This window comes from Carassius auratus, unplaced genomic scaffold (assembly GCF_003368295.1).
Source record: "Carassius auratus strain Wakin unplaced genomic scaffold, ASM336829v1 scaf_tig00023745, whole genome shotgun sequence".
NCBI classification, from domain to species: Eukaryota; Metazoa; Chordata; class Actinopteri; order Cypriniformes; family Cyprinidae; genus Carassius; species Carassius auratus.
In genome coordinates this window covers 44636-70992 of record NW_020525295.1, presented here as the reverse complement: position 1 = coordinate 70992, position 26357 = coordinate 44636, and the positions used below count along the sequence as shown (strand labels likewise).

General features: G+C 36.1%; 1 protein-coding gene across 3 annotated transcripts in view; it reads right to left on the bottom strand.

Moving 5' to 3' along the window:
* The window catches only part of LOC113077991 (fibrinogen C domain-containing protein 1-like), a 101789-nt gene that overhangs the window by 63393 nt on the left and 12039 nt on the right, over positions 1-26357 (bottom strand). For all 3 annotated transcript variants that reach the window (XM_026250260.1, XM_026250258.1, XM_026250259.1), the window contains 3 exons: positions 14445-14924; positions 1432-1597; positions 1002-1138 (listed from right to left, as the gene is read on the bottom strand). In XM_026250260.1, the coding sequence (XP_026106045.1) occupies positions 1002-1138; positions 1432-1597; positions 14445-14924 (783 nt within the window). The remainder of the gene's footprint in view (positions 1-1001; positions 1139-1431; positions 1598-14444; positions 14925-26357) is intronic.

Sequence of the window (26357 nt, the reverse complement as noted above, 5' to 3'; positions counted from 1 at the left end):
GCTAATTATAAAACAAATAAAGCAGTTTATGTATTATTATATCTATTTTAACAAAATTACTTAAACTAAAAATAGAAATATAAAAATAAAAAATATTTATATTACATTTTTTTATAGTTTTATCATTTAAATAATTTTAAAATCATAAATTTCAAATTATAAAAAAAAAAAAAATCCTAATGCTGTCCATGATTAAACAGGCTCTTTTCAGTATCACTTCTGTTTATAAGCCACAATCTAATTCTGTTTACACTCTACAAACCTGAGCTTACAGACCTGTTGCTATGATAACAACTCTGAGATGAACTTCGAATAATGTAACTATTCAAGACCTGAGCATCACATCAAGAATTAAATCGAGAGAACTCTAACTCAAACCAAATGATACGATTTAAAATAACAGCTGAATAGTTAGTCACCATAACTAAAATGCAAAAAGCTGGAAGCACCTGTCTGTGACATATTTTAGAGTCCTCTATAGTTTTCTACTCGTCTGACTCTTTTAAATGCATATAGCTCAGCATAAGTGGCACAGCAGAATCTTTACCGGTTGACACACTGCTATCATTTCATGATTTACATTGCCTTCCCTATGTCTCATCTTTATTTTTATTCAAAAGACAAGGAAATTAAAACATTCCTGCGTGCATCGAATGTTAAGATAATGCTCTCGGAAAAGATCGTTTGCTCTGTCTATTCTGTATGCAGCTGCTGTAATGAACTGTACACTTGTGAAACATCAGTTTGAAGTATGTTTGTGCATGCAAATGCGTTCATTGTTTGTATCTGTGACCTGCTTACTAATGCGTGGGAGTATACACTTAACAAGTCAATGTCTAATAGAGTGACTCATTACTAGTGATTTTTATTCCTACGGCTGTTCAGTTTATTCAGCTATATTTGGAGAAAAAAAAAACAGCTCAGAGGTGACCGGAAACAATGTCCGAATATCACTCCGAGCTACCGTCGTAATGTATGATGCTGGAAAGTGTGCGACTCACCGTCCATCCGCCCCCATCAGTAGTCATGTCACAGAAAACCTGGAAGCCTTCTGGGTAATGTGTGGGGAACACAGAGTAGATACCATCCTCTCTTTGCCCGCTGGCATAGATGTCACTGCAATCCCTGGGTCTGGAACCTGCCAGAAGATACAACATGCCAGCATCATCAATCTACATTCCAGGCCAAACCATAACTGCATCTGTTTTTACATTTTTTGAGAAACCCTTTCGAGGTACGGCGTGAGACAAGAAAGCTTCAGACCTCAAATCTGTCATCTCAAGCCAGCTGTCTACGCAGTGGCATGTCTCTTTCACACTGCGAGAAAGATTACGAGGGAATAGGTATGAAACCATTCTAGGGCTCATTAGGGCTGGCTGCAGACTTGAGAATAAGTGACTAATGAGAAGGTTTTTTTTATTTATTTTTTACCTTCTCCACTGGCGCAGCCCTTGGGCCGGACGCTGTGTACCGGAGCCCTCTGCAGATCTGCCTTGAGACGGCTCTTGATGTTTCCGGTTTCCTTCTGCATGGAGCTAAGCGCGTCGCTCACAGAGTTCACCACTTTCACCATGTTGATCTGGCTCTCTGACAGCAGCTGGAGAGAGAGAAAGCAGAGGAAAGTTTAAAGGACAGAGGATGACACATATGATCCATTTCTTTCACTGAAGCTCTTAAGAGTCACATACTTGTTTGTTTAAATCAGCCTGAAAAATCCTTTAGTACAAAAATGTTTGAGCTATAGTGCAAAGTGAAACACATATTTTGATTCACAGGTTTTTGTAGATACCCCCCCCCCCCCACACACACACACACAAACACTTACACACACACACAAACTAAATACTGTATATGTTGATGTTTAAAGAAGTATATTTGTATTATAATTTATTGAACAGAAATATGGATATAATCATTTTAGTATTGCTATAATTTATTGTACTTATAGTTTAAGGTTTTAATACTTTTTAAATTCAAATTAAAATCACTCATATTAATTCAAATATTTCCAACATTAAAACATGTTACCAAAATACTATTTTCAAATATTGATTTTTTTTAAACAATTCTAATAAAATTCTAATACTATATATTATCATATTTATTGGTTAAAACTAGTGGTGGGCCGTTATCGGCGTTAATGTGCTGCATTAACGTGAGACCCCTATCTCACGATATATATTTATAAAAAAATATCGCCATTAATCTATTCTTAAAGTTGGGTTGGGAGCTGGGTCTATACTATGCAAGCAATGATGACTTTCACCTTGATATTTTAGCGTGGATGTATACATAGCCGAATTGCTCTGTAGGGGGCAAAAACGAGTCTTCGAACCTGTGTGTATGCCTACTGTGAAATTACCTCATCAAACGTGACGTGCTAACATGGATGCAGCTAAGATGCCGCCGGGTTTGCTTCAGGGAATTTTTTTCCCAATGGAAACTTCAACAAGATGCACGCCTGTTTCACACATACCGTCTGCAGGGCGTATGCAGTCCGTGTGCGTTACGTATGTGGTGCAGAAGCAGCATGGACTTGATGTGCTTTCACACAGGACGCGTTTGCAGTCCGCTACTTGGTACGTGAACGATCGCTGCACTGCTGCAGACGCACCGCTCCTGGAACGCACTGACGGACCGCAACTGGATGAACACTGGAATCCGTTAACATGGGGCATACAAAAATACATACACACTGCAGACGGAGTATGTGTGAAACAGGCATAAGGTTGTTTGCAACTTGTGCAATGTGGAATTAGTTTACAGCTTTCTCAAGCACTTGAGAAAGCACCTTGTGATGCATTTTTGAAACAGGAGATGAGCCCCTGGTCTAATGCACCACCTGTCTTGAGAAACCTGTTCTCAAAGACTTACTTTTAGTCATTATTTTATTTGGGTAGCACACATATTCTGAATGCCTTAGGCAGAATTCAAATGAGCTATTTTAATCTAGATTAATTTCAATATTACAGTGAGATTAATCTAGAAAAATCTATGCCCACCACCAGTTAAAACTATTATGAAATATAAATCATTATCATTATTATTACTACAACTATTATGTATATATATATTAAGTATATATATATAAAACATATAATTATACTTTTATACTTACAACATTAAACCAGGATCCCAAAATAGTATAATATTCTTTATAAGACTCTTATGCTCACCGAGGCTGCATTTATTTGATCAAAAATACAGTAAAAATTGCAATATTATGAAATATTTGTTCAATTTTAAAGATCTGTTTTCCATTTGAGTATATTTTGTAATTATTATTTAAATGTGATTTATTGCAAATGTACATTTATTCAGCAGCCATTACTCCAGGCTTCAGTGTCACATGATCTTTCAGAAACCTGCTGCTCAATAAACATTTCTTATTATTATCAATTTTGAAAAATTGCTTGCTGCTGCAATTTTGTTGCATCATACCCGGTTTGAACATGATTTTTTTTCAGCATTTCTGTGCCACTATGACAGTTCTTTGGTTGACTCTGGCCTTTTCTAAAAGGCTGGCTTAAACAATAACAACAATGGAGTCTCTGTATCAGCATGTGGTCCCCGGTACTGCATTAAAGTAACAGGTGCACTATGCTGCACTTCACTGATAGCGCTTCAGTTTTGCGGGCTCAAGGCCAGTGGGTCTGGAAACCACTCGGTTTGAGTTTCCCAGACAGCTCTCTTTACTGCCTGCATCAGCAAAGCTGCTGAGGTCACCTCGATGAAGAAAAAAAATAAAAAAATACCTTGATTCTGAGTGAGGAAAACTGTCTGCCTTTCTCCAAGGACAGGTCTTTGTGTCTCAATCATCAAACATCATGAATCAACGTGGCACTTGAGTATGCAGGAAGCTCAGTAGGCGATTAGCAAAAATTAGCCCCATGACACATGAAAGTGTAAAGCTCTCCTTTGGGGTGAGAAGGCGCTTCAAGTTCTTTGAGAGTGTGTCGTTATCAAGTCTGCATGTGCACATATGTCGCTGTGACAACACTGCAAGCTAAGTTCAAGTTGTTGTGTGTGTGTGAACTCGCTTGAAGTTGATAATGGCTGACGCACAGTGTGGATGGTTGGGACATTATCACTCGCAGCTCTTGACACCTATTTTGCTTCAACATGCTGCCATAGCAACAATCATTACGTGGCCAGTTCAGCATAAAAAAAAAAAAAAAAACTTATGTGTATGATAAAAAATGTATGTCCCTCAAAGTACAATGCACTCCATGCTCTTACCTCTAACTAACCCGTTTGTCCAGTGTCTTGAACTTCTTGGCATTCACTCGACGGGACGCAATACCTCAGTCACCACTTCTACTCGAAACATTGCCTCACTTTCATTAAAGCACACAGCAGGAAACTAGCAATTAAAAGATCCCGGACTTCAAAACTCACCTTGAACTATCAATTTCAATAGCTGTGTTTGGAAAGGAACCCTACAACTTCTTGAATGCTGTACTGTACAGAATGTATTTTATACTGCATATATGTGTTTTAAAAAAAGTATTTGAAACAAAAACAACAGGCATTATTCCATGATAAATGTTTCTGAGACTGTGTACATGCACCAGAATATCCTGAAATTAATCCGAATTTGCTCAAATCTGTACTGTACTGTAAATAGGTTTGCAAACTTTCCAGAAATTTGGAAACTTCCCAGGATTTTTTTGGAAGCTTTCAGAAAATGTTGGGAATGTTCGGGAACTTTATTCAAAATAATAATATATAAATAGTAATAATAATAATTTATGTATTATTATTTTGAATAATCACAGTAACAGTACATTAATTGTATCTGTGCATTCCCAAACAAAGATAATTGGAAGAGATTTTAGATACAGATAGTTAAAAAGTCAAGTTATTGAAGAAACACATTTTTGGAATGCGGAGGACATTCAAACATTTCATATGTTAAAAGAAATATCATCCTGCTCTTGTACTAATGTTAAAAACATGAATGAGAATTAATGCGTTAGCTAAAGTTCTGCTCAAAATGAAAGCAAAATAAACTGCAAAAAGTGCATCTTAAGTATTTCCGGAAAAAAAAAGGAGGAAATGAGCATGCATGTTTTTAATATATTTAGATTGTGATGATTATATTTATGCTAGAAGATTCCATTAAATTTTAATCTAAAAAATTATATGCATGTAAACAACATTATCACCATATGACCTCATCATCACATTGCATCTGCTAGCATCTCGTCAAGCGCACTGCATTGTGGGATGTCATATTCAACACATATTCAGCAAACTCTGGTTTATAAGGCAAATGCAGCAGGTCATTCAGTTATTTTAATGCGAACAGAAAAATACTGTGCACAGAATAAAGTACGTACCTGTACCGTATACTACAGAAATAGCAAGAGCAGGAAGGCAGTTAGCTGTTATGAACAGAGCCAATGTCACAGCATGGTACCGGCTATATAAGTGCCCAATGACTGCACTTCTACCCGAGGTCTGTATATGTTCATTGCTCTTAAACTGTGATAAGAGATGATGAAGGGGAAATTAACTAAGGTTAAGAGTCTCGTGCCAAAGCATTTTAGCAGATAAAGAGACACAGATAGCCCTGTTTAAAATAAGCGCTGTCTGGCCCATTTGTCATCTCCATGCTGGACCAGGACATCAATGGCATAAACATTATTTAAAAGAAATTTGCTTCCTGTTTGAAGGGCTTTCATTAATCACTGACATATTCGAACACGCTTCCTCTGCTAGACTCTGTATCATCAATAATCTCGCCAACAGAGTATGCATCCAAGTTTGGAACACAGCTCTTAGCTTTGGAAATGACTGATGATAGATCAAAGGCGAAAGATTAATAAGCACAATCGAACAGGAGGAGACCAAAGGGAAAAACTGTGCTGCTTGCTGACACATCAAAACTTAAAAATCTTAGTATGCAAATGACTGAAAACACAGGATTCTGCAGTCATGTGAACTGAACATTTCCTATAGACTGTGCATTCATTTTTCAATTCTCTACAATAATATCTTTCAGATAATGGCATTGTTAAGTTATTTAATGTCAACGTCAAGATTTACCAATAAATTATAATAAGAAATTGCACTAAAAAGTAATTGCACATTTTTGAACATGTAAGTCTCCCTTAAAATGTTTGAATGCCATTGCATTCGAAACAAATTGATATCTGAATAATTAAATGAATTATTAATAATAAATTTACCATTTTAAAGCTAACCAACCTTGTTTTATTAAATATCTTGGTTAAAAAGTGCTTTTGGGTTATATTTCTTTAAAAATAAATGCAACCTGGTTTATTATTTTGTATTCTAATGCAAAACATTTTTAAGTTTTGACATTTTGAGTTCAGTGTTCAAATACTTTGATACTTTAATCCAAATTATAATTAGAAATTGTAATATTTATAATTAAAGGTCACACAGAAAAGAAAAGTCTGCCTTCCAATAAATAAATAAAATAATAAATAAATATTATTATTACTATTATTTTATTCATGTATTTATTTAATTCTTTTTTTATGACAGAATGTTATTTTCTGGGTGCTCTTTAATTATAAATACTACAATTATTATGTAAAATTAATGATTTTTTTTTTTTTTAATGATGATAATCTTTTTGCATCTCAGGTTTTAAATAACACTATCCATTCAGTGTTTATTTTTCAGAGATTTTAAGGTTCTTTTAAGAGAGAGTGAAAGTATAATTAAATAATCAAATAATTTACAACAATGTCATTGTCCAGGCATAACAACAATCACAAAAGCAAGTTACATCGAAACTAATTTTTCATTCGAGACAACATCCTAGCGTTTTGCAGCAGACGACAGATGTGATTTTGCCAGGAGAAAAGTGTCAGCATGTATTAATTTTAAAATCTGGCTGACAGATGAGTCAACATTTCCTTCCTCCACCCACCTTCCAAAGCAAAGGGCAAAAGAAAGTGGTCTCTTTTCCAAAAGTTTATTGTAAAGAAAGAAAGGCTGCAAGCATCTCTCTTCACAGAGCAATTTCCCCTGGCAACCACTCTAATGAGTCTACACTTATAATTAACAAACAAGTTTTAATAAGGTCCTGTAGCAGGACTAATGTGCTCTCCTGCTAACCAAATTGGTTTAAAAAAAGATTTTCAGAGGGTACCTGCTATTTACAAAACTATGGTTTCCTGACACACTGAACATGGGTGTTAAGAGGCTGTTAAAGTGGAATAGTGAGGCGCAAACTTCCCCCAAATGCACGTTACTGATCTCCTGCCACCTCAGATGTGCTGAAAACTCTGTAGCCGTGACAGTGACCTAGTTGTGAGCCTTCTGGTCTCAAAAAGTAGAGAGAAATGGCAGGCACTTGTGCTTTATACTGGAAACAAATTTATTATTTATTCAATTTTTTAGATGGAAGTTAATTTCCCTTTTAGTTGGTCACTACGAGTCACGTCATGACCGATGAATTGGGATCTCGCTTAGAGAGACCAATCTACTTCGAGTGTAAACTAAACGAGCCAATGGATATTTATATGCGAGGATTGCATCCAGTTGCTGCTGATGTGATTATAAAAAGGTCGGTGCAACGCATACTAGCTTTTCGCTTCCGAGCAGAACAAAAAACATCGTTCTGCTCCTACCAAACAGAATTTATAGCAGCCATTACTCTAATCTTATAAGATCCTTCAGATATCATAAATCTTAAATTTTTGTGGAAACCATAATATATATATTTTTTTTTCAGTATTATTTGATGAACGGGACATTCAGTAGAACTTCATTTAGTTTAAATAGAAATATTTTTAAAAAATTGTAAATGCCTTTACTGTCACTTTTGATAAATGTAACACATTCTTGTTGAATAGAAGTATTAATTTAAGCTGCAGTAGGTAACTTTTGACGCTCTAGCGGTTAATAAACAGAACTGCTTGCATCTTGCGGAAGAACATCGTAGCCAGAACTACTTCTCTCTGTTTATGTCTATGAAGAATCACAAAGGAACTGGGTTACTCCGCCGCGGTATCCCCGAAGCAATCTAAAATAGTCCGAATATAAACACTTATTATAGGTGTACCCTAGTGATTCAGGACAAGCCAAAAAAAAACGGTTTGGAAAATGGATTCATGGTGTACTCGCTTATTATATACATTTTTCTACATTTTGAACACAAACAAAGTTACGGACCGCAGCTCTGATTGGTTGTTTCTTACCGGGAGAGATGGAGTTTCTGCAAATGGCAATAGGACCACTGGGAGGAGCCAGAGGAGCTTGATTTTTTCACAGATTATCTGTCTCATATTCTACTGTCAGGACATAATGACAGGTTTAACAAATATGTAAAAAATATATATTTACAAAAGTTACCCACTGCAGCTTTAAGTATTAATAATTAAGTTTTTTTTTTTTTACTGAATTTGTATATATCTGAATATTTTGCAGTAAAGTTATATTTGATAATTAAGAACATAATTTATATACTTTAGTACATACTAAAGTATATACAGGAATAAACTAGATTTTAAAATATATTAAAAACAGATTCAAAGAAATATCAAAACACTGAAACAGAAAAAGCTGTTTTCCCTACAGTGTTTGACCAGTCGGTTACATACAGCTGTCTCTGTACATGAACAATTACTGTACCTTTAAAAATACATGATGCCTATTGTGATTTAATTGAGCTTAATTTACATAACATGATCGAATCCACTATTTTCTAGCAAGCACTGGGCAGATATTACATTTAATTTCATCTGTAGAAAGTAAACAGGTTATAGGCAGATCTAATCATATGAGCTAAGGATATCATGGTATACCTGCCATTAAGTTGTGAAATTACCCTTCAGAACTTTCATTTGGTATTCTTGTAATTCCGCTCAACGGCCTCATATTTGCTTTCAGATTTATCCTGAGGTTTTCAAGGAGAGAGTGTGCAAACCGGTTTATAGCTCCCATCAACCTAACCACGACAAGTGTATCCCTTGGGCTGAGAAATCCATCCATCCAGTTATCTCTGAGTCTGTGATAAATAATAAAAAGTTCCCATGATATTACCAGGCTGTATAGTCTAAACTCCACAAGGCTAAGCAATACAACCCCCTTTTCTCAACCCAATCATCCCTATTGATGGGAATGTGTTTTTTATTGTCTGGCCGAGGGAATCTAATGAAAGCATGGCCCTATTTTACTGGCTGAATTCATAAACTGCTGATCTGAATGTAGCCGCAGATCCCATCTGTCTCTCATTCTGTCTCCCGCTCTCCAGAGCCAGGTCTGAAATGATGCTATCACATATCAGACACACAGGACACCTACGGTACTTTGAAATATATTAAAAAAATACTGACAATCATAACATAATTTGACTGATCAGACTTGTAGTAGATTATCAAGACATCCCTACAACAAGGTGTTTAAAAAACTATTACTATGAAGGTACTATAAAATAGAGAAATAGCAGATTTGATGAAAATAAATAATATATTTGTCGAAATATATAACACACCTGTGATCTGTAAAAGTTTTACAGTAAAAAGCAGCACATCCAAATCTCAAAACAGCATATTCAAATATATACACAGATAACTGTATGTAATATATATTTTATATGCATTTTTGTTTTCAAGTTTCAAATGCCACTTGCTCAATTACTGCAGGATTACAGAAATAGTAATGTAGGTCATAGTTGCATTTTAAGTAGTATTATAAATCCTAATATATATATATATATATATATATATATATATATATATATATATATATATATATATATATATATTAGGGGTGTAACGATACGCGTATTCGTATTGAACCGTTCGGTACGAGGCTTTCGGTTCGGTACGCGGTACGCATTATGTACCGAACGGTTCGTTTGACTAATTAATTATATTTGGAAAATAAATAAAAAATTGTGAAATATAATGATATGAGTTCAACAAGGTAGCCAATAACCCAAACGACGTAACAGGCAACGCCCCTGACACCCCAGAAGAAGAAAAAAAACACCAACTTATATGTTTATGTTAGGCTACTCAGTCAGGCGCTCGCTCACTCAGTACGCGCTGAGTGAGCGAGCAGTTCATGCACGGTACGCGGTGGCCAATGCGTTTAACAGACCAGAAATAGAAGATCCTCCAACAGGTCTGGAGTTTGTGTGCACTTTACCAATCGATCGGGGCATCCAAACAAGCATGGAAATCAATGAGCAGTACGATACAATTAACAGGCCTGCACGTTATTAGATAGAAGAACTGTTATAAATAGAACGTATGCACGGGCAGTTTTGAAAACTCCACCTACTTTGCTCTTGGCATAGTGCAGCGCAAATCGCATTGTATCTGAAGGGCAACGCTGAGCCCAGGGTCCAGCGCCGTGCATCCCGCGTCCTGTGTGAAAGACCCTTTAGTCATTTTGCAACGAGCCTTCAGCGCGTACTGAGTGAGCGAGCGCCTTACTCTATAGTGGAAAACGCAGGTTTTAAGAACATGCTTAATGTAATTGAGCCCCGTTACAATATTCCTTCACGAGCCCATTTCAGCCAGACCGTAATTCCTGCTTTGTTCCAAAAAACATAAGCCCTATAGAGAGCCAATTGAGTAAAAACACACTCAATATAAAGAGTTATAGAGTTCCATATAAAAAGTTAAATCTTTGTATTTGTTCATAACTACTACAACAATATAACATTTTCATTTTTTTTATAAGGAGCTTTTTGTTTTATACAGTATGTTGCTAAGAAAACACCATAGAAGATGGGTAAAGAATAGCTCCATCATTGTTCAATGTAAAAAAAAACAAAAAACATACTTTGTTAGTTTTTTTTTAAATCAAGGAAATGTATCTGCCAGTTTTTTTCTTTTTGCTGTATCTAAAACGTACCGAACCGTACCGAACCGAACCGAGACACCAGTGAATCGTATCGAACCGAACCGTGAATTTTGTGAACCGTTACACCCCTAATATATATATATATATTAGAGGTGGGCATAGAATAATTTTTTTAATCTAGATCAGTGATACTCAAATCTGGCTCGCGAGATCCAGTTTCCTGCAGAGTTTAGCTCCGACTCCAATTAAACACACCTGTCTGTGATTTTCTAACGATCCTGAAGACTCTGATTAGCAAACTCATGCGTGTTTGATTAGGGTTAGAGCTAAACTTCGCAGGAAAGTGGATCTCGCGAGCCAGATTTGAGGATCACTGATCTAGATTAATCTCACTGTGATCTTGAAATTAATCTAGATTATTACAGTTTTGCTATATGTATCAAAAATTATATCTGGTGTCTGAATAATTTTTGGTTTGACTGTTAAAACTACAAAGTAATTCAGTCAAGAGCAGTGAGTGATTTTCATTTTCATTTTCTTGGATTAACATTACAGCAGCTAATAGTTAAATTAGGCGCGGTCCCTTTAAGAGACGATGAACGCATCCAATAAAATCCACATCCCATTTTTTCCCTCAACTGTTTACTTTCACTTAAGAAATAAGTGACAGTTTTTTCGAGCATAATTTCCAAGGTGGATATTTTTACATATTTTGTATGTATTTGAAAGCACGAGCAAAAATAAGCAAATTCGGTGTTCAAGTGTTTTAAGACACCTTTCTTTGCGTGAGCCCTGAACACCAGAACACCACGGTGTTGAATTGGGCTCTTTCACATCTTTTTGTTTGTTCAAACGGTGATTTGTATTTGTTCGTTCAGGTGCAGGAGGGACTTCGAGGAGAACTTCGCAGAAGAGAGCTCGGTTCAGTGTCGCTGTCCGTGATATGCGGCTCTCTCTCTCTCCGCACCGAACACAGCGCGCGAGTAACTAGCTACTCTGTTCAGCTTTTCCGCGCCTTGTGTTTGGATGCTTTAATGTTTAAATCGACAAGCAGTAAGGCTTAAAAACACGGATAAACAACAAAGATAAGCTTTCGTGACAATGCGCAGCAGCGGCCCGTCAACTGTCCTGAGCATCTTTTTAGGCTGGCCTCAGTCAGTCAGCTATATAAAATATATCAAGGTGAAAGTCATCATAGCTTGCTTAGTTTAGACCCAGCTCCCAACCCAACTTTGAGAATAGATTAACGGCAATATTTTTTTTATTGCTCGACGCAGCACACAGCACGTTAACGCCGATAACGGCCCACCACTAATATATATATATATATATTTTTTTATAATATATGTATATATATATATATATATATATATATATATATATATATATATATATATATATATATATATATATATATATATATATAGACATCATGTGGACGACTACATTCTCTGCTTGAATTTCTTGTGGTGTACCACATCAAATAAAGTCCTCCACTGTTTCACACCACTGAGCTCTGGTGCGTTTTGTCATCTCATCTTAAAATGCACAGTGAAAATGAGGTGCGTGCCTAGTGAGGGTGTTGGCATACGGCAGCGTAGTGTGAGCTCGATCCCCCGCTAGTTCCTGGGCAAGTCACTTCACTCAAGTTGCAATTAAAAAAAAAGGAAAGAGAGTAAAATAAAGACGGAGCTGTTCATCACATGGGAAAGCTCATAAAGAGCTTTAGTATGCCAACAACATATTGGAGGAAGAGATAAATGGTATCTTGTAAACACTAGGAGATTTCTTGAATGTTTGAGAAACCGAAGTATTTCAGCCTCAAATTACTGTCGAGGATAAATAATCTCTCCGTCTGCTGTAATCAGTGAGTGTTACACTCATAAAAGGTCATAAAGTTGGAGCTTGGGGGACATTGTGAGTAATGGTGCTTGTGATTTTCTTTCACTCTTTCATCTTGACGATCCAAACGGTGCTGATGAAGGCTTTTACAACAATGACAAAGGTGAAGGAGAGGCAAGCAGTGTGGTAGGAATTTGATCCCAATTATTTTGGAACTGCTATAAGGAAAAGTTCAGCAAGATGCAAAATGTGATTTAAAAGTAGATGTCAAGGCCTGTTCACACGGAATCAGATGCCACACAGAAGCATAATATATATCAGAGCTGGGTTATTTTGAGAATGTGGAGAACTTGAATAGTGCACAACCCTGTATCACGGTTCCCATAAAAATATTAAGCACTAAAAACTGTTTCTAAAAATGGATAATTAGAAGGAACATTATTCATAATTGAGCACCAAATCAGCATATTAGAATGCTTTCTGAAGAATCACGTGACACTGAAGACTGGAATAATAGCTGCTAAAAATTCAGTAGAATTATAAACCGGAGGAGTTGCATTTAATTTTGCATTTCTCTGATTGAATGTGTCAAGTGTATTTTGTGCACATAATGTGGGTGTCAGCAAAATAAACGTGAATGAACATCAGAATGTATGTTGAAATGTATGTTGTATTAATAATAATACAACTTACTGAAATATATCATGTCACATGTAATTGCTCAACCAATCTTTCAAGAGCGTAAAGACGTCAGTAAAACACCTAGTAAGCAACATCACATTATTGTCACATTTATCTCAGGAAAGTCATTGAATGTTCATAAATTCATTATTCAGCTAGGAAAAAAGTTCCTCTAGAGTAGAGCATTTTACTAAATATATCCATTTTACATATTCATATTTTTACTTTTACCTGTTGTCTTCATTATTCAATGTATATTTGAATAAATGCGTCATAAAAACTTGTTTAATTACAACCACGGATTAAATGTTTATATTTCAGAACCAAACTAGTGTAGAAAAATTATTCTGTTTTTAAAAAGTTGATATAAAAACTTCCTTTACGTGAAACAAACTTGACTAGCTTACACCGCTGTATGCACTTATACAAGAAAAAGAAACAACCCACAATACTAAACATCAACACAGCAATTAACCATACACTAATTTGATCAAAAATAAACAAAACAAAAATAAGACGTAATTATTCTTTTCACCACAAAACAAGTCGTTTTCGATGTAAATTAGGCTTAATATACTCATTTACAAAACCTTTGTGCCTAGCGCTATTAACGCCACACTATTACTGGCCAAGGAAAGCAGACGGTAAACCAAATTTAGAATAGCTGTTCCATTATAACCAGGCATATATCCAGACCAATGAGGTGAGTTAGCCGAGTCAGGCACCTGCACCGCAGTAGTTGGGCAATACTGTACAGTATGCCAGATCACATAGTGTGCAGCATTACCCAACAAACTTATATTCAGAACCAGCCTGAAAGATGGTCGCATTTGCACGCTTATCTCATTTGCATAAACTCTTTAGTGTACCAAGTGCTAAAACAATACAAACAGTGCATGCAAATAAAACAGCGCTATCAACGGCGCCATTCATTCTTTGTGAATCCTCCAAGCATTGTTGTTTTTAAAATCTTGTTTTCTAAATTCTTCACGCCAGAAATTCAGACTTGGTGCACGCTAGAATTTGGCTCTGTGGATAATGCAATGACTACAAGTGACAGATTCATTTCAGCCCGGTTTGTTGTGTCTTCTCTTGGAGCGGACAGCAAAATTTCCCAAACTAACCTGAATAAGCCGGCCCTGTTCGGTCTGCAGAGTGCTGAGCTCCTGTCCGATGTTGCTCTGGCCTTGTCTCAGCGCGTTGTACTCCATCTTCAGCTGACTGGCATGGGCGGACAGCTTGGCCACCTCCTCGGCCAGTTTAACAAGCAAAGCCCGGTCTTGCCCTTTCACTGACTTCAGATCAGTGTCATGGTCGGTGAGCGAGTGCAGCAATGAGGTCTGCACGCCTTCCAGACGCAGGAAGTTATTGTTGTAGTCAGGACAGTTGGGGTCAATGAAGATGTTGATGCGGGAGCCGTCGCCTCTCTCGATGGTTACCAGGGCATTACCCTCATCCTGGTTAGTGCTGATGAGAGGGGGGCCGTCGGGGCCACCGGGCGCTTGGTAATGGTTCATCAGAAGGATGATCCCGGTTACTGTGACAGCCAGTAACACAGCAACAAAGAGCAGGATGGTGCATAGGAGGTAGCTACAGCTCATCCTCTGTAGAAAAACAGAAAGAACGAGATACATTAGAATACAGAAATAAAAAAACAAGTCTGAAAAGAAGCATTAAAATGACCAGCACAAAAAAGAAAAATTCTCTCTCATTTCAGTCTTAAATACAAATGTGTAAAGCTGATGCATAAGTAATACACTCTGATTAAACTTGACATACACTGATAACACAGATTCAAAAGTAGGTTCCCCAGCATGCTAATTTCTTAAAATCCCTGCTGAGCATTAAACATGCATGGAGATGCATCTTGAAAGTTTAATCTGCTATTATGTAATACCTGAAAAACTCTTGAATGCATCAATTCAGGCTTTTCATAAAGGTGTTTATAAAAGATGGAAAATAAATTGTATTTGCTCAGTTTCCTAAGACCTAATCATCATCCCTTGCTCCAGATAATTGAAGTCAGGAAGATAGCATTCATAGCACATGAATGCAACCTCAACCAGTAGGAAACTCAGGGTTTTCTCTGAGCCCGGACTTTCAGAATTGGGGATTCCTTTGAAAAAAAATTGTTGTGAATGCAAACTGATATTGGAAGTACTCACGTTTTCATTTTGAGCGCAATATTTAGTTTCCTCTAAATGTATTTTGAATAGCTGCTGTGCATTTCTGCATATTGAACCCTTTCCAACAGTAACTACATGATTTTAAGATCTACATTCTCACAATAAGGACAGCATCCACTATTATTACAAAAGGTTAAAACTTCACTGATGCTCAAGAAGGAAACATGATGCATTACGATCCCGGGGGTGGAAATATATATATAACGTTTTAAACAAATGTACACATATAAATCACTGAATATACATTATAAAACAGCTATGCAAATTAATATATTGTTCATTTCCATGCATTCCTCTTATTGTGCAATATAAATGTAGCATAAAGCTAAAACCTAGATTAGGAGGAGTGGCAATAGATAATCTGTGAACACTTTACACTGATTTCTGTGACTGGCCAGGGCCCGAGTGGTGGGCTGGAATATAAACGACAAGATGAGAAGTGTTTCCTTTGAGGATCTAGAAAGGCAAATCCCACAGGGCAAGAGACTAGAAACTACAGACATAAGCCTTAAAGCTTGATATTACGGTTTGGTTAAGTGCCCAGAGTTGACAACTCTTTCATCTACGGGAGTGTGTGCCAGCTTGTGGACGTGTGTGTGTGTGTGTGTGTGCATTCGGCAACAAACACAGATATAACAAAAATTGAAGTGAAGAACATTTGATGGGAAACTAGGGAATGCCACGCAGGCACTGGAGAGCGCTTGCTTATCATTTTGCCATGTCTTTTTATTCAGGGGGAGCCTACATTGCTCGCCCTGCTGTTATACAAGTGCCACTTCAATATTCCACTTGACAGCGGGTGTCGGTCCTTCGCATGAGCTTCGAGTACATTTTGTATATTTATTTGTCACATTTTTACATATATGCTAGAGTGACTCAATGCCCATGTACCATAGCAGCATTTATGATTTAAATTAAATCACAAACACTCAGGCTGAAGCGGCGCACAGCTGCAATAAGATATTTACAGGGACCAGCATTAAGGAATATTTCTGATCGCGTGAACTGTTCAGATTTCTATTTGCAAAGGTTATAAATGTAAAGATCATATATATCTAAAAAAAATTCAATATTACATTATTTTATATTCATATTTACATTATTAATTAATGAATACATACTTTAAAAAATATTTTGTTTCGTTTTTATTTGCAAAAAATAAAAAAATAAAATGTAATTTTTTTCCCATCAAATTTTTTACTTGTTTTTAGAGAAAAGAAAAATTGTGATAAAAGATAATTTGCAATAAAAACTAAATTACAATTATTACAATTACTACAATTATTCAGAAAAACAAGAAAAAAGTGGCATTTATGGCAAAACAACAATGATATTCAAATCCATAAAATAAAATAAAAACTATGTTGGAAATCTATTTTTGAAATGTTAGCCAACTCAATAATTTAACCTACTTGACAAGTTTTACAAATAATTTAAAACAGGTTTAAAATGTGTATTTTTTACACCAAATGCAACCAAATGTCACAGAAATCCAAAAGCATCTTTGGATAAAAGCGTTTGCCAAGTATGTAAAAGTAAATAAGGTGGTCCTACATTTCCATGTGAAGTTAAATCATTAAGTGCTGTACACTCTCATATACACAGACACACACACACCCACAAACGCAATAAAAAGACACATACCCTCTGAGATGTTGATTTAAAAGTCACTGCAGTGAATAACAGCCCCTGCTCTCAAGCTAAATTTCCAGTGAAACACATCTAAATTTACAATGACTGTGTCTGTCCCGAGTAATGGATATATTACTTTGCAGAGAATATTGTATTTCCATACTTGTGATAAAGTGTATCTTTACAAGACACCTATGAACATAAGAACAAGTGCAGCCTGGTGAAGAGGGCTCTATTCCCACACCGAGTGCACACACTGTCATATTTATTTTAAAGATAATTAATGTGCACAAAAGACGCCAGCCTACTTCATCATGCAGCAGCAGTTGAGAGTGGTCTCAGATCAATTTGTTACAATAAAGCAACAATACCTGCTGTCTACAGGAATTAGCCGGGCTTATATCTGACCCCTCCACTGTGATCGAAATGCATACAGCCGGGCAGCAACCAAAAAGACTGGAGAAGCCCTGCAAGAAAATCCTTGCTGACAAAATGAGGCAGTATAAGTGCGTCTATTCTATGTACAAGCACACCATCAATCTTGCTCTTCTTCATTGTGATAGAACCTCTCTACTGGTGTTTAGGAGAAAAACGAAGGTTCGTAAACATTCGGTCGCTATACCATGACCTGCATCTTAACTAGATGGCGGGCCCTGACCGTGGCCGTCTTCTGGGATGTCTACGCACCTTTACTTCCCTCTCACACTCTAGTGGGCAGCGGGTAGTTAGATGCCCCCTGAACAGACACAGGTTGAGATTAGAGGGCCATGCTTAGCTGAGCACAGACAATATTTGATAAGGGCTTTTCTCTGTTGCTCTGAGACAAGGCTTTTGTATGAGGAGAGGTGAAACAGAAGAATCGGCGAACAAAAACAGTGCCACATTCTTTTCAACGCCCTCCTTAGACCTGTAAGACCCACAGCGGATCGAAACTGATACCAGCTGCAGGAACCAAGAGGGAGGTCAAGTGCAGTGACACACTGAAAATAGCACATGACAGAGCCGACGATTGCTTATTCGGGGAGATGTAGGCTCTTCTCTTGACATTGGCCTCCGACATTGAAGATGCAAAAGAAAGAAAGCATCACCTGGCTATAAGAAACTAAAACTATAGTAAGATCAGTAAGAGACAACAATAAAGATTCAAGAGGGAAAATCCCCCTTTTCATTCACATATGCTCTAATTCAGAGTTGTGCAAAATCCAGAAATGAAGAACTGGCTTCTTTTTCAATTAATGAGTGTAAATTTTCATTTAACTGACCACACATGACAGGAAGTTGGTTGAGAATTTCAGTGGGCAAAAGAGAAACGGTATATAGAATTATTAAGTATGGAGAAATATATAAAACTGTTTGCAACCTCAACTCAAGACTAATTTCAAATTCAGGCTTTCTCAATTTAATTCTGAATGGCGGACAGCCTTGATATCCTATAAAGTTTCAGAATACATCAAGGAAGATCCTTCAAGGATCCTTAGGAGAGGGGCATCTATTAGAAATCACATCAGCTTGTCAATCAAATCAAATCAACCACTTGACCACCTTAGGGTTATTCTTGGTGTTTGTTTGTTTGTTCGTTCGTCTAAAGAAATACAAGAGAAACATCTGAGAAAAAGTTTAAATATAATTGAATAACTCCATTAAGTCTCCAGGGCTTTGAAAAAGCAACCTCCAAGCAATAAAAATTTCACTCACAATTAGTTTAATTGTAGGTTATATAAGGTGAGATACCAGGGAAAACTTTTGAACGGTCTTCTCTATTCTTGAAAAATAGGACTCTCTTTTAGGAAGGGTAAGCATCCTACCTTTGAGACAAATATGGTTTAACCACATTTCAATCAATACTAAAAAAACAACCCTGAACCTCATTGAGTTTGTGTGTCCTTCTAATCTTATACTCTGAACTGCTTCAGGTTTATATTGGTTTTCAATGAATGCACGTATTCTAAAGGGTTCTCAATACAATGAACATCCAGGCATTTTCAATAGTGATTCACAGTCTGTTCAGCATAGCTTCACTGTAAGGGCAAAGCTTTTAAAATCACTTTTTAGGTGCCATAGGTTCTAATATGCGAATACAATAATGTTGCTGCAAAGATGACCTTAAAACTAGCCATGTATTAGTGAAAATTAAACAATACTAAGCTTTTGAAAACATTCATAGAAATATAAATCTATTCTGTGTGAGAAGAGGTAGCATGTGAATAGCAGAGATATTTCATGGGCTTAGCAGAGTTATTCTTGATTCCTTGGGCTGTAATTTCTGATCTCAACATTGTAACCAATATATAATTTACTCATTGGTATTTTTATCTATAGCTCAAATTCAAATCAATAGTAAATTCAACTGCACTGTGCTTCCTAGCATTCAAAAGTTGGCAAATTCTGAACTGTATTTTACCTTGGCATTTGTACCAGTGGTCAGTCCACTTTCTACTCAGTTTAACTTTAAGGAACACTGTGCTTTAGCTCAGAGGTCCCTTTATCTTGAAATACAAATCTACAGCTCTTGCTGAAATATCGGGGTGCCTCAAGACTCTAATCTAGGACCGACCTAATCTTCTTTTAAGAGCTTAAGTTAGAAAGATCCTCTTCCAGCTGTGCACATACATTGGGAGGGTGAAATAAACCGGCTGGCAGTCGGACATATGTGGTTGTTTACTTTTGTCCCGAGATACAGATCTTCCTGATTTAAGAGTGCTGGGTATTTATTAAATACTGTGCGGGTCTTGACGAATGACCTTTTAATGTTCTCAATGCTTCAGCAGAAAACCAATCCCAGATAGACGAAAAGCATCTGCTAATGTGTATGCAACTTGACCTACTAACAGTATACATTCAGAGTATAGGCTATTCATATTCATTAGGGTTGGGAACTGAGAAAGAGGTCTTATTCAGAACTAGTTCTTTTATTTGAAAAAAAAAAAAATGAAAAAAAAAGAGCAGAATTATTTCTATTAATTTTGGTTCTGGAAAAGGCATGCATTTTTTTTACTCTTATTAACCAGTTATTTTTAGTGAATCAAAAACCTTTCAAAATCAGTCCAGTTCTCTCAGACTCACTCGCTGAATTATACTTTTTAATTTTTTTGATCATTTTAGCCAAAAGCTTAAATTAAAGTTAGGTATTATTTACTGTACATTTCAGATGTTGGCAATTTTATCTGTCATAAAAAACTTGCATACATTGGATGAATAACATATTTAACATTGATATTATTTCTATTAATTTTGGTTCTGGAAAAGGCATGCATTTTTTTGACTCTTATTAACCAGTTATTTTTAGTGAATCAAAAACCTTTCAAAATCAGTCCAGTTCTCTCAGACTCACTCGCTGAATTATAATTTTTAGGCTATTTTCATCATTTATGATTCTGAATTAATCAAGAACTGCTAGGTTATGATTTAATTATGGCTTATCTTACTGACTGATTTTATAAAAGAAAATAATGAATGATGCTACCAAATTTATCTGGCTAAATTTATATTTTATTTCTTTCTTTTTTTAAATAGTTTAAAAACGAATAAACTACATTTATTCATATGCATTTGTACCTCCATAATTGTATAAATTTTTCAATTCTGGCAAAAGGTGTTTACACATAATATGTATTTATGATTCGTTATATTTGTTTTGTATAAATCTGAATTGATTCCTTATTTGCCAGCAAAATAAATCTCATAAGTACTGAAATAATCATTAAAAATATTATTTTTGTATTGCTTATAGATATCAAAATCATTCAGTATTAATACAATATTTATTTTAAAGATAATACAATACATATCAGAATCAATTTATTAAAGTTTTGGATGCCTATATCTCAAATCGCTGTTGATTAATTTTTTTGATCATTTTAGCCAAAAGCTTAAATTAAAGTTAGGTATTATTTACTGTACATTTCAGATGTTGGCAATTTTATCTGTCATAAAAACTTGCATACATTGGATAAATAACATATTTAACATTGATATTGCACCTACGTTCAAGGTTTCAACCGAAGACCCCTAGAGCACTTTCAGACCCCTTCAGAAACAAGTGAGTATTAAATGTGGTCAAGCTCCAGTTGTTTTACAAATTAGACACTTGTAAGGCCAAACGCCTGAAAGCAACTCCCGTCAACACGCATTAAGGGATCACTACACCATTCGCCCCGAATTACACAGCAACCCAAGGCCTAAAAAATATCTTGTTATACAATGTGAAAGCAGAAATCCCAACAAGCAAGTCTTAGCGCTTTGGGCAGACCAGATGTGGAGGATTACTCTTAATCTGCAAAATGGACACACAACTCTAGCGCTTCTTCTCCAGTTCATTTATCACTAATGTGGCACGGCAGTAAGACGCGGGAACCTGAGCACTGACTCACTACGAAATCCGCACTGCCACAGCCACACAAATCAAAACACACACACACACACACATGCATGCATTCACACATACCAGCACAATTTGTGCTGGCTCAGAATTTGTGGCTTCATTAACCAGTTTGAAATGATAAATAGTTTATTGTGTGTAGGGGGGGATGTGCCTGGGGCTGTCAAAAGCAGAAAGCTCCTCCCCCTCCCTCCAGCTCCACCGAGGCTATTAAAACGGCATCGTGCTAAAGTGTAAAACTGTTTTTCTGAGCCAATAGGTGATGACATCCTGAGAAGGGCCCTCTGTGTATCTTTGAAACATCTCACAAGCATCTCCGAAGCAGATAACGGTACATGCTGACAAACTGATAAGTTACTAGTGGGTCAAAGCGATGCAACGTGCTAGTTGTAGCCTGAGGTGAATGAGAAAAATGATTCTACTTCCTTTGTAGGGTGAGACAGGTAAACAAGGCAGGGGATATGACTTCACAATGAACGTGCATTCTATCGTAGCATGCATACGGTTAATTAAATAAGAAAGGTAACAACAGTTCCCCAACTGTAGAGTTGTCAAACTGAGATGTGTGGGTCAAAAAACAACATTCATTGTATAAAGATTTCAGGTCTTTCTGGGTAAAAGCACAATGTGGTATTTATCGAAACCATTTGCAGAGAAGCATTCATACTTTAAGCTCTGCGTCCTCTTACCATCTCAAAGGAAATAAGTGGGTGCCAGTACAAAAAGAGGAAATCAACACTTCAACGGTACATGTTGCTTCACGAAATTGCCATCATGTGCAGCCAAAGTGGGTCTGAAATCTCTGCCATCAATTTTTAATCATAGTCCTCTTCCACTGACCACTAAACCTCCTTTCTGCGAACCTTAGATAACTTTGACTTGGCTCTCTTTAATATCTCAAACCTTTAAATGGAAAATCTTTCATAAAATCTTTTAATCTCAAAGAGTATCAGAAAAGAACTCCAGACTGTCTCATACCTTGGCTCAGATTTACCAATGTGTCCACAATCAAAAATGAAAGATTTCAACATGGTTTCAAAATATCTTAAAGTATCACAGAATATGTGCTACACTATTTACAGTACATTAAATATATTATGTTATTTACTAATTCTATATATCTAGTCTTTTATTAGCAGCAAATCAGTGTATTAGAATGATTTCTAGTGGATTGTGTGACAACGAAGACCGAAGTGATACTGAAAACTGAGCTTTGCATCAAAGGAATAAATGGCATTTAAAAAGAGATTAAAATAGACAACAGTTGTTTTAAATTGTAATACTAAATCAAAATTTTTCTGTTTTATTGTATTTTAATCAATAAATGCAACATTGGAGATTTCTTTGAAAAAAAAAAATTAATCCTGCTTTAATTTTGTTTGGAGCATTTTGCTGACATAGCAATGTTATGTCTAAAACATAAGTTATTGGATATCAACTTTTCTTTAATGAACTGTTAATGAAATAAAAAAAAAAATATATATATATATATATATATATATATATATATATATATATATATATATATATATATATATATATATATATATATATTTTTTTTTTTTTTTTTTTTTTTTTTTTTTTTTATTATTAACAATTGCACATTCATAATTCTGGTGAATAAAAAAACAGTATTCATGGGCTTAAGAAATATCTGAGACGAATTTGATACTTTGGTAACAGCATGAGCGCCCACTAAAAAAATAAACTTTGAGAGTGTGCACAATATCTTCAAAGCAAAGCATATATTTACTGCTATATACAACAAAAAGTGTTTGCAACTGTAGTGTGTGTCCACTCAACTGACTGTTGACATGATTTAGCCTCAGCGTGTGGTGCGTTTGTGTGTGTGCTGCTTGTGCATGCGTAACTCGACAGAGTGGCAAGCAGCAGTGGCAGGGCCTTCTCTCTGCAGGCTTGCCTGTCAGTGCACTCCAAGGACATGCAGCGATGTGTGCAGGCAGCGATTTGTCTTTCAGGCCTCTTCTGGGATCCAGAGAGCAGCTTCTGCAGCGAAGCCATAAGTCACTATTCACACTCTTCCTCTCAGCTCCCTAATGGCTGACACACAGAAGTCAGCTCCGGCGTGGCTCTGACATGCTGAATCAAAACGGCAAGGGACAAAAGATCAGTCTGTACATACACACACACACACTCACGATCCAACCGATGCCATATGAGAGAAAGTAAATGCATAAGGTGTAAAAGCGAACATTGTCTCTTATTTTTGTGATTGCAACAGTAAGCAAACAGATCTCAAAATGCTATTTCGCTATGTTTGAGCAGGAAGTGATATGTTGTTTCAGTTACCTTGTGCACAAAAAGTTCTACATCCTTCAAGCAAAAGTTCAAAGGAATGAGAAATTTTCAGGAGAAACCTGGTTTGGATGTCTAAAATGGAAAAGATTCCAAAGGAACTTTACATAACATAAAGGAAACTAGAGAAAATGTTTCATATACAGAGTCATTACTGTTCCCTTAAAACTAAACCTATTTACATTTATTTTTGTTAATTGAAATAAAGATGAAAATAAATGAAATAAAAGATGAAAAACTTAAAAAGGAAAATAAATTTCTTATGTTTTCTTGGCAAATAAATGACATTTTAAATAGTTACTTACAAATTATGTATAAATAAAGAGTTTAATTATTAAAATAATTTAAAAAAGGAAAAAGAAAGCTCATAAATGAAATTTAAAAAAATCAAGATAATTAGAAATTATTAATATAGAATATAGATTAATATAGAATCCATAATAATGATGAAAACATACAACAAAATTACTAAAACTATAATTAAATAGAAAAATTAAATGAGAAAAATACAACTAATTCAGAATATTAATAAATACTATATCAGAATATAAATAATACTAAAATAACACTGGTCATCTGGGGAAAACACAATAATAGTTCTGATTTGATTCTGATATTAATTCTACTACTTTTACAATTCACTGCCAGATAAAATATGTAAAAATGTTACATTTAAATGGGGCAGTACCATCAAAGGTACGTGTTAACTACTACTACTACAAAAAAAAGACATATTATTACTTCAATTGCATGAGTGGGTTTTCTTTTTTTTGGGGGGGGGGGGTGAACTATCCCTTTAAACTTGCTGTGTTAACTATTTATTGTATTTTCTATTACCACATTCAATTGTGACTGCCACCCGAAAAATAATTTATTTTTCCATTGCAGAAGCTCTGTTAAATAGAAAAAATAATGGTCTTGCCTTATATGCCATAATTTAACCCAAAAGGCCACAACATTTCTACAAACACAGGTGATGGAGGACCTTGAATTGTTTCAACTCAGCAATTGAGAAAGAAAAAGCAAATGGAAAAATGCCATCACTCATGGGAAGTCACAGCTTGTGGTGGTTAATAATGGTCATTTATTTCTGTTACACAGAGACATTTTTTTCCCCAGAATGCCATAGTTAGAAAGTGCCAAGAAATACTACTGGGAGGAAATGTCTCGCTGAAAGAATCTGAGATACATTTCCATAAAACGCTGCGGTATTGTAAGGGTCAGGCAAAATGTTTTCAAGTCACATCTTTAAAAAAAAAATACAAAATAGAAGGAACAGAAGGACACTGTCAATGGAAATCTTTTTAAAATTCAGTGTATTATGCAAAGACGTTCAATAAATTGCAGCTTTCACACACTTATGAACACCATCACGAAATCCACTTTGCTTCAGAATGGGGACCTTCAAGAATTAGTTGGTAATTTGCACACAAAAACCTCTGAATGGCATACGTTTTGAACTCTGGCATGTGGTGAGCATTTCAAATGACACAGCCGGTTAGGGCTTCACAGTGCAGAAACTAATTAGATTGTCCATAATGGATTCCATCTCACTTTATATGATGTGACGTGACAGCTGCCAAAGCTGTTGTAAAGTATGGAACTGTTTGTTTTAGTCTGTGTGTGTGTGTGTGTGTGTGTGTGTGTGTGTGTGTGTGTGTGTGTGTGTGTGTGTGTGTGTGTCTGAGTGCAATAATTTGGCCGCTCATCTCCGGCTTTCCAACTATGATGTGTATATGCTTCGAAAATCCCTTTTAGTCGATGACCAGCTCTCTCAGCAGAGGTCAAATCCATTTGCGCCTCCTGTAGGTGGCATCACACCAGGATGACCCCGGGTCACAGCAGCTGCAAAAACAGCCTTTTAAAAGCCATCAGAAGTCCCAAGCCACATGCACAAACTCTAGGATGTTATGTCAACAAAAAAGACACAGTAAAAGTAAAGGTGGGACTAGTACCTGACACACATGGTCCAGATTTTGGGCTGCGGAGATCTACAGTATTTCTATTCAATGTTCTATTCGTTGTTGACCATTTACAGAGTCACACAGCAGTTCCACTTGTAAAATTTTCATAAACTGACACTTTTCTCTGTTTGCATTGTGCTAAGCCTCATATACACAACCGGACCAGTCGTTTCGCGAGTGGGCCATTTAACAGCCCTGTTTTGTTGAATTGTAAAAATCCTATTAACGGTCAAAAAAACGGTTTACTGAAAAGGCTTCGCTGTTGCCTAGGAAAGCAAAACGGAATGATTCCACAACAATTTTCAATGATGACACTAGATGTTGAGAGAAAAAGCAATGCAATACCAAGCAGACATGAGAACTACTCCTATCTACTTGAATGAAGACCCGAGATCTCTCAAACTGTTTGCCAAGATTACGTTTTATATAACATGTCTCCAACTGCAAAAAAAAAATTGTTTTCAGATTGATCCTGCTATTTTGGATGCAACCAACAGATCAGGTGACATTTTTTCAATCAAAGCAATCCTTTCCTTTCCTAAAGCCACCACACTGAGAGTT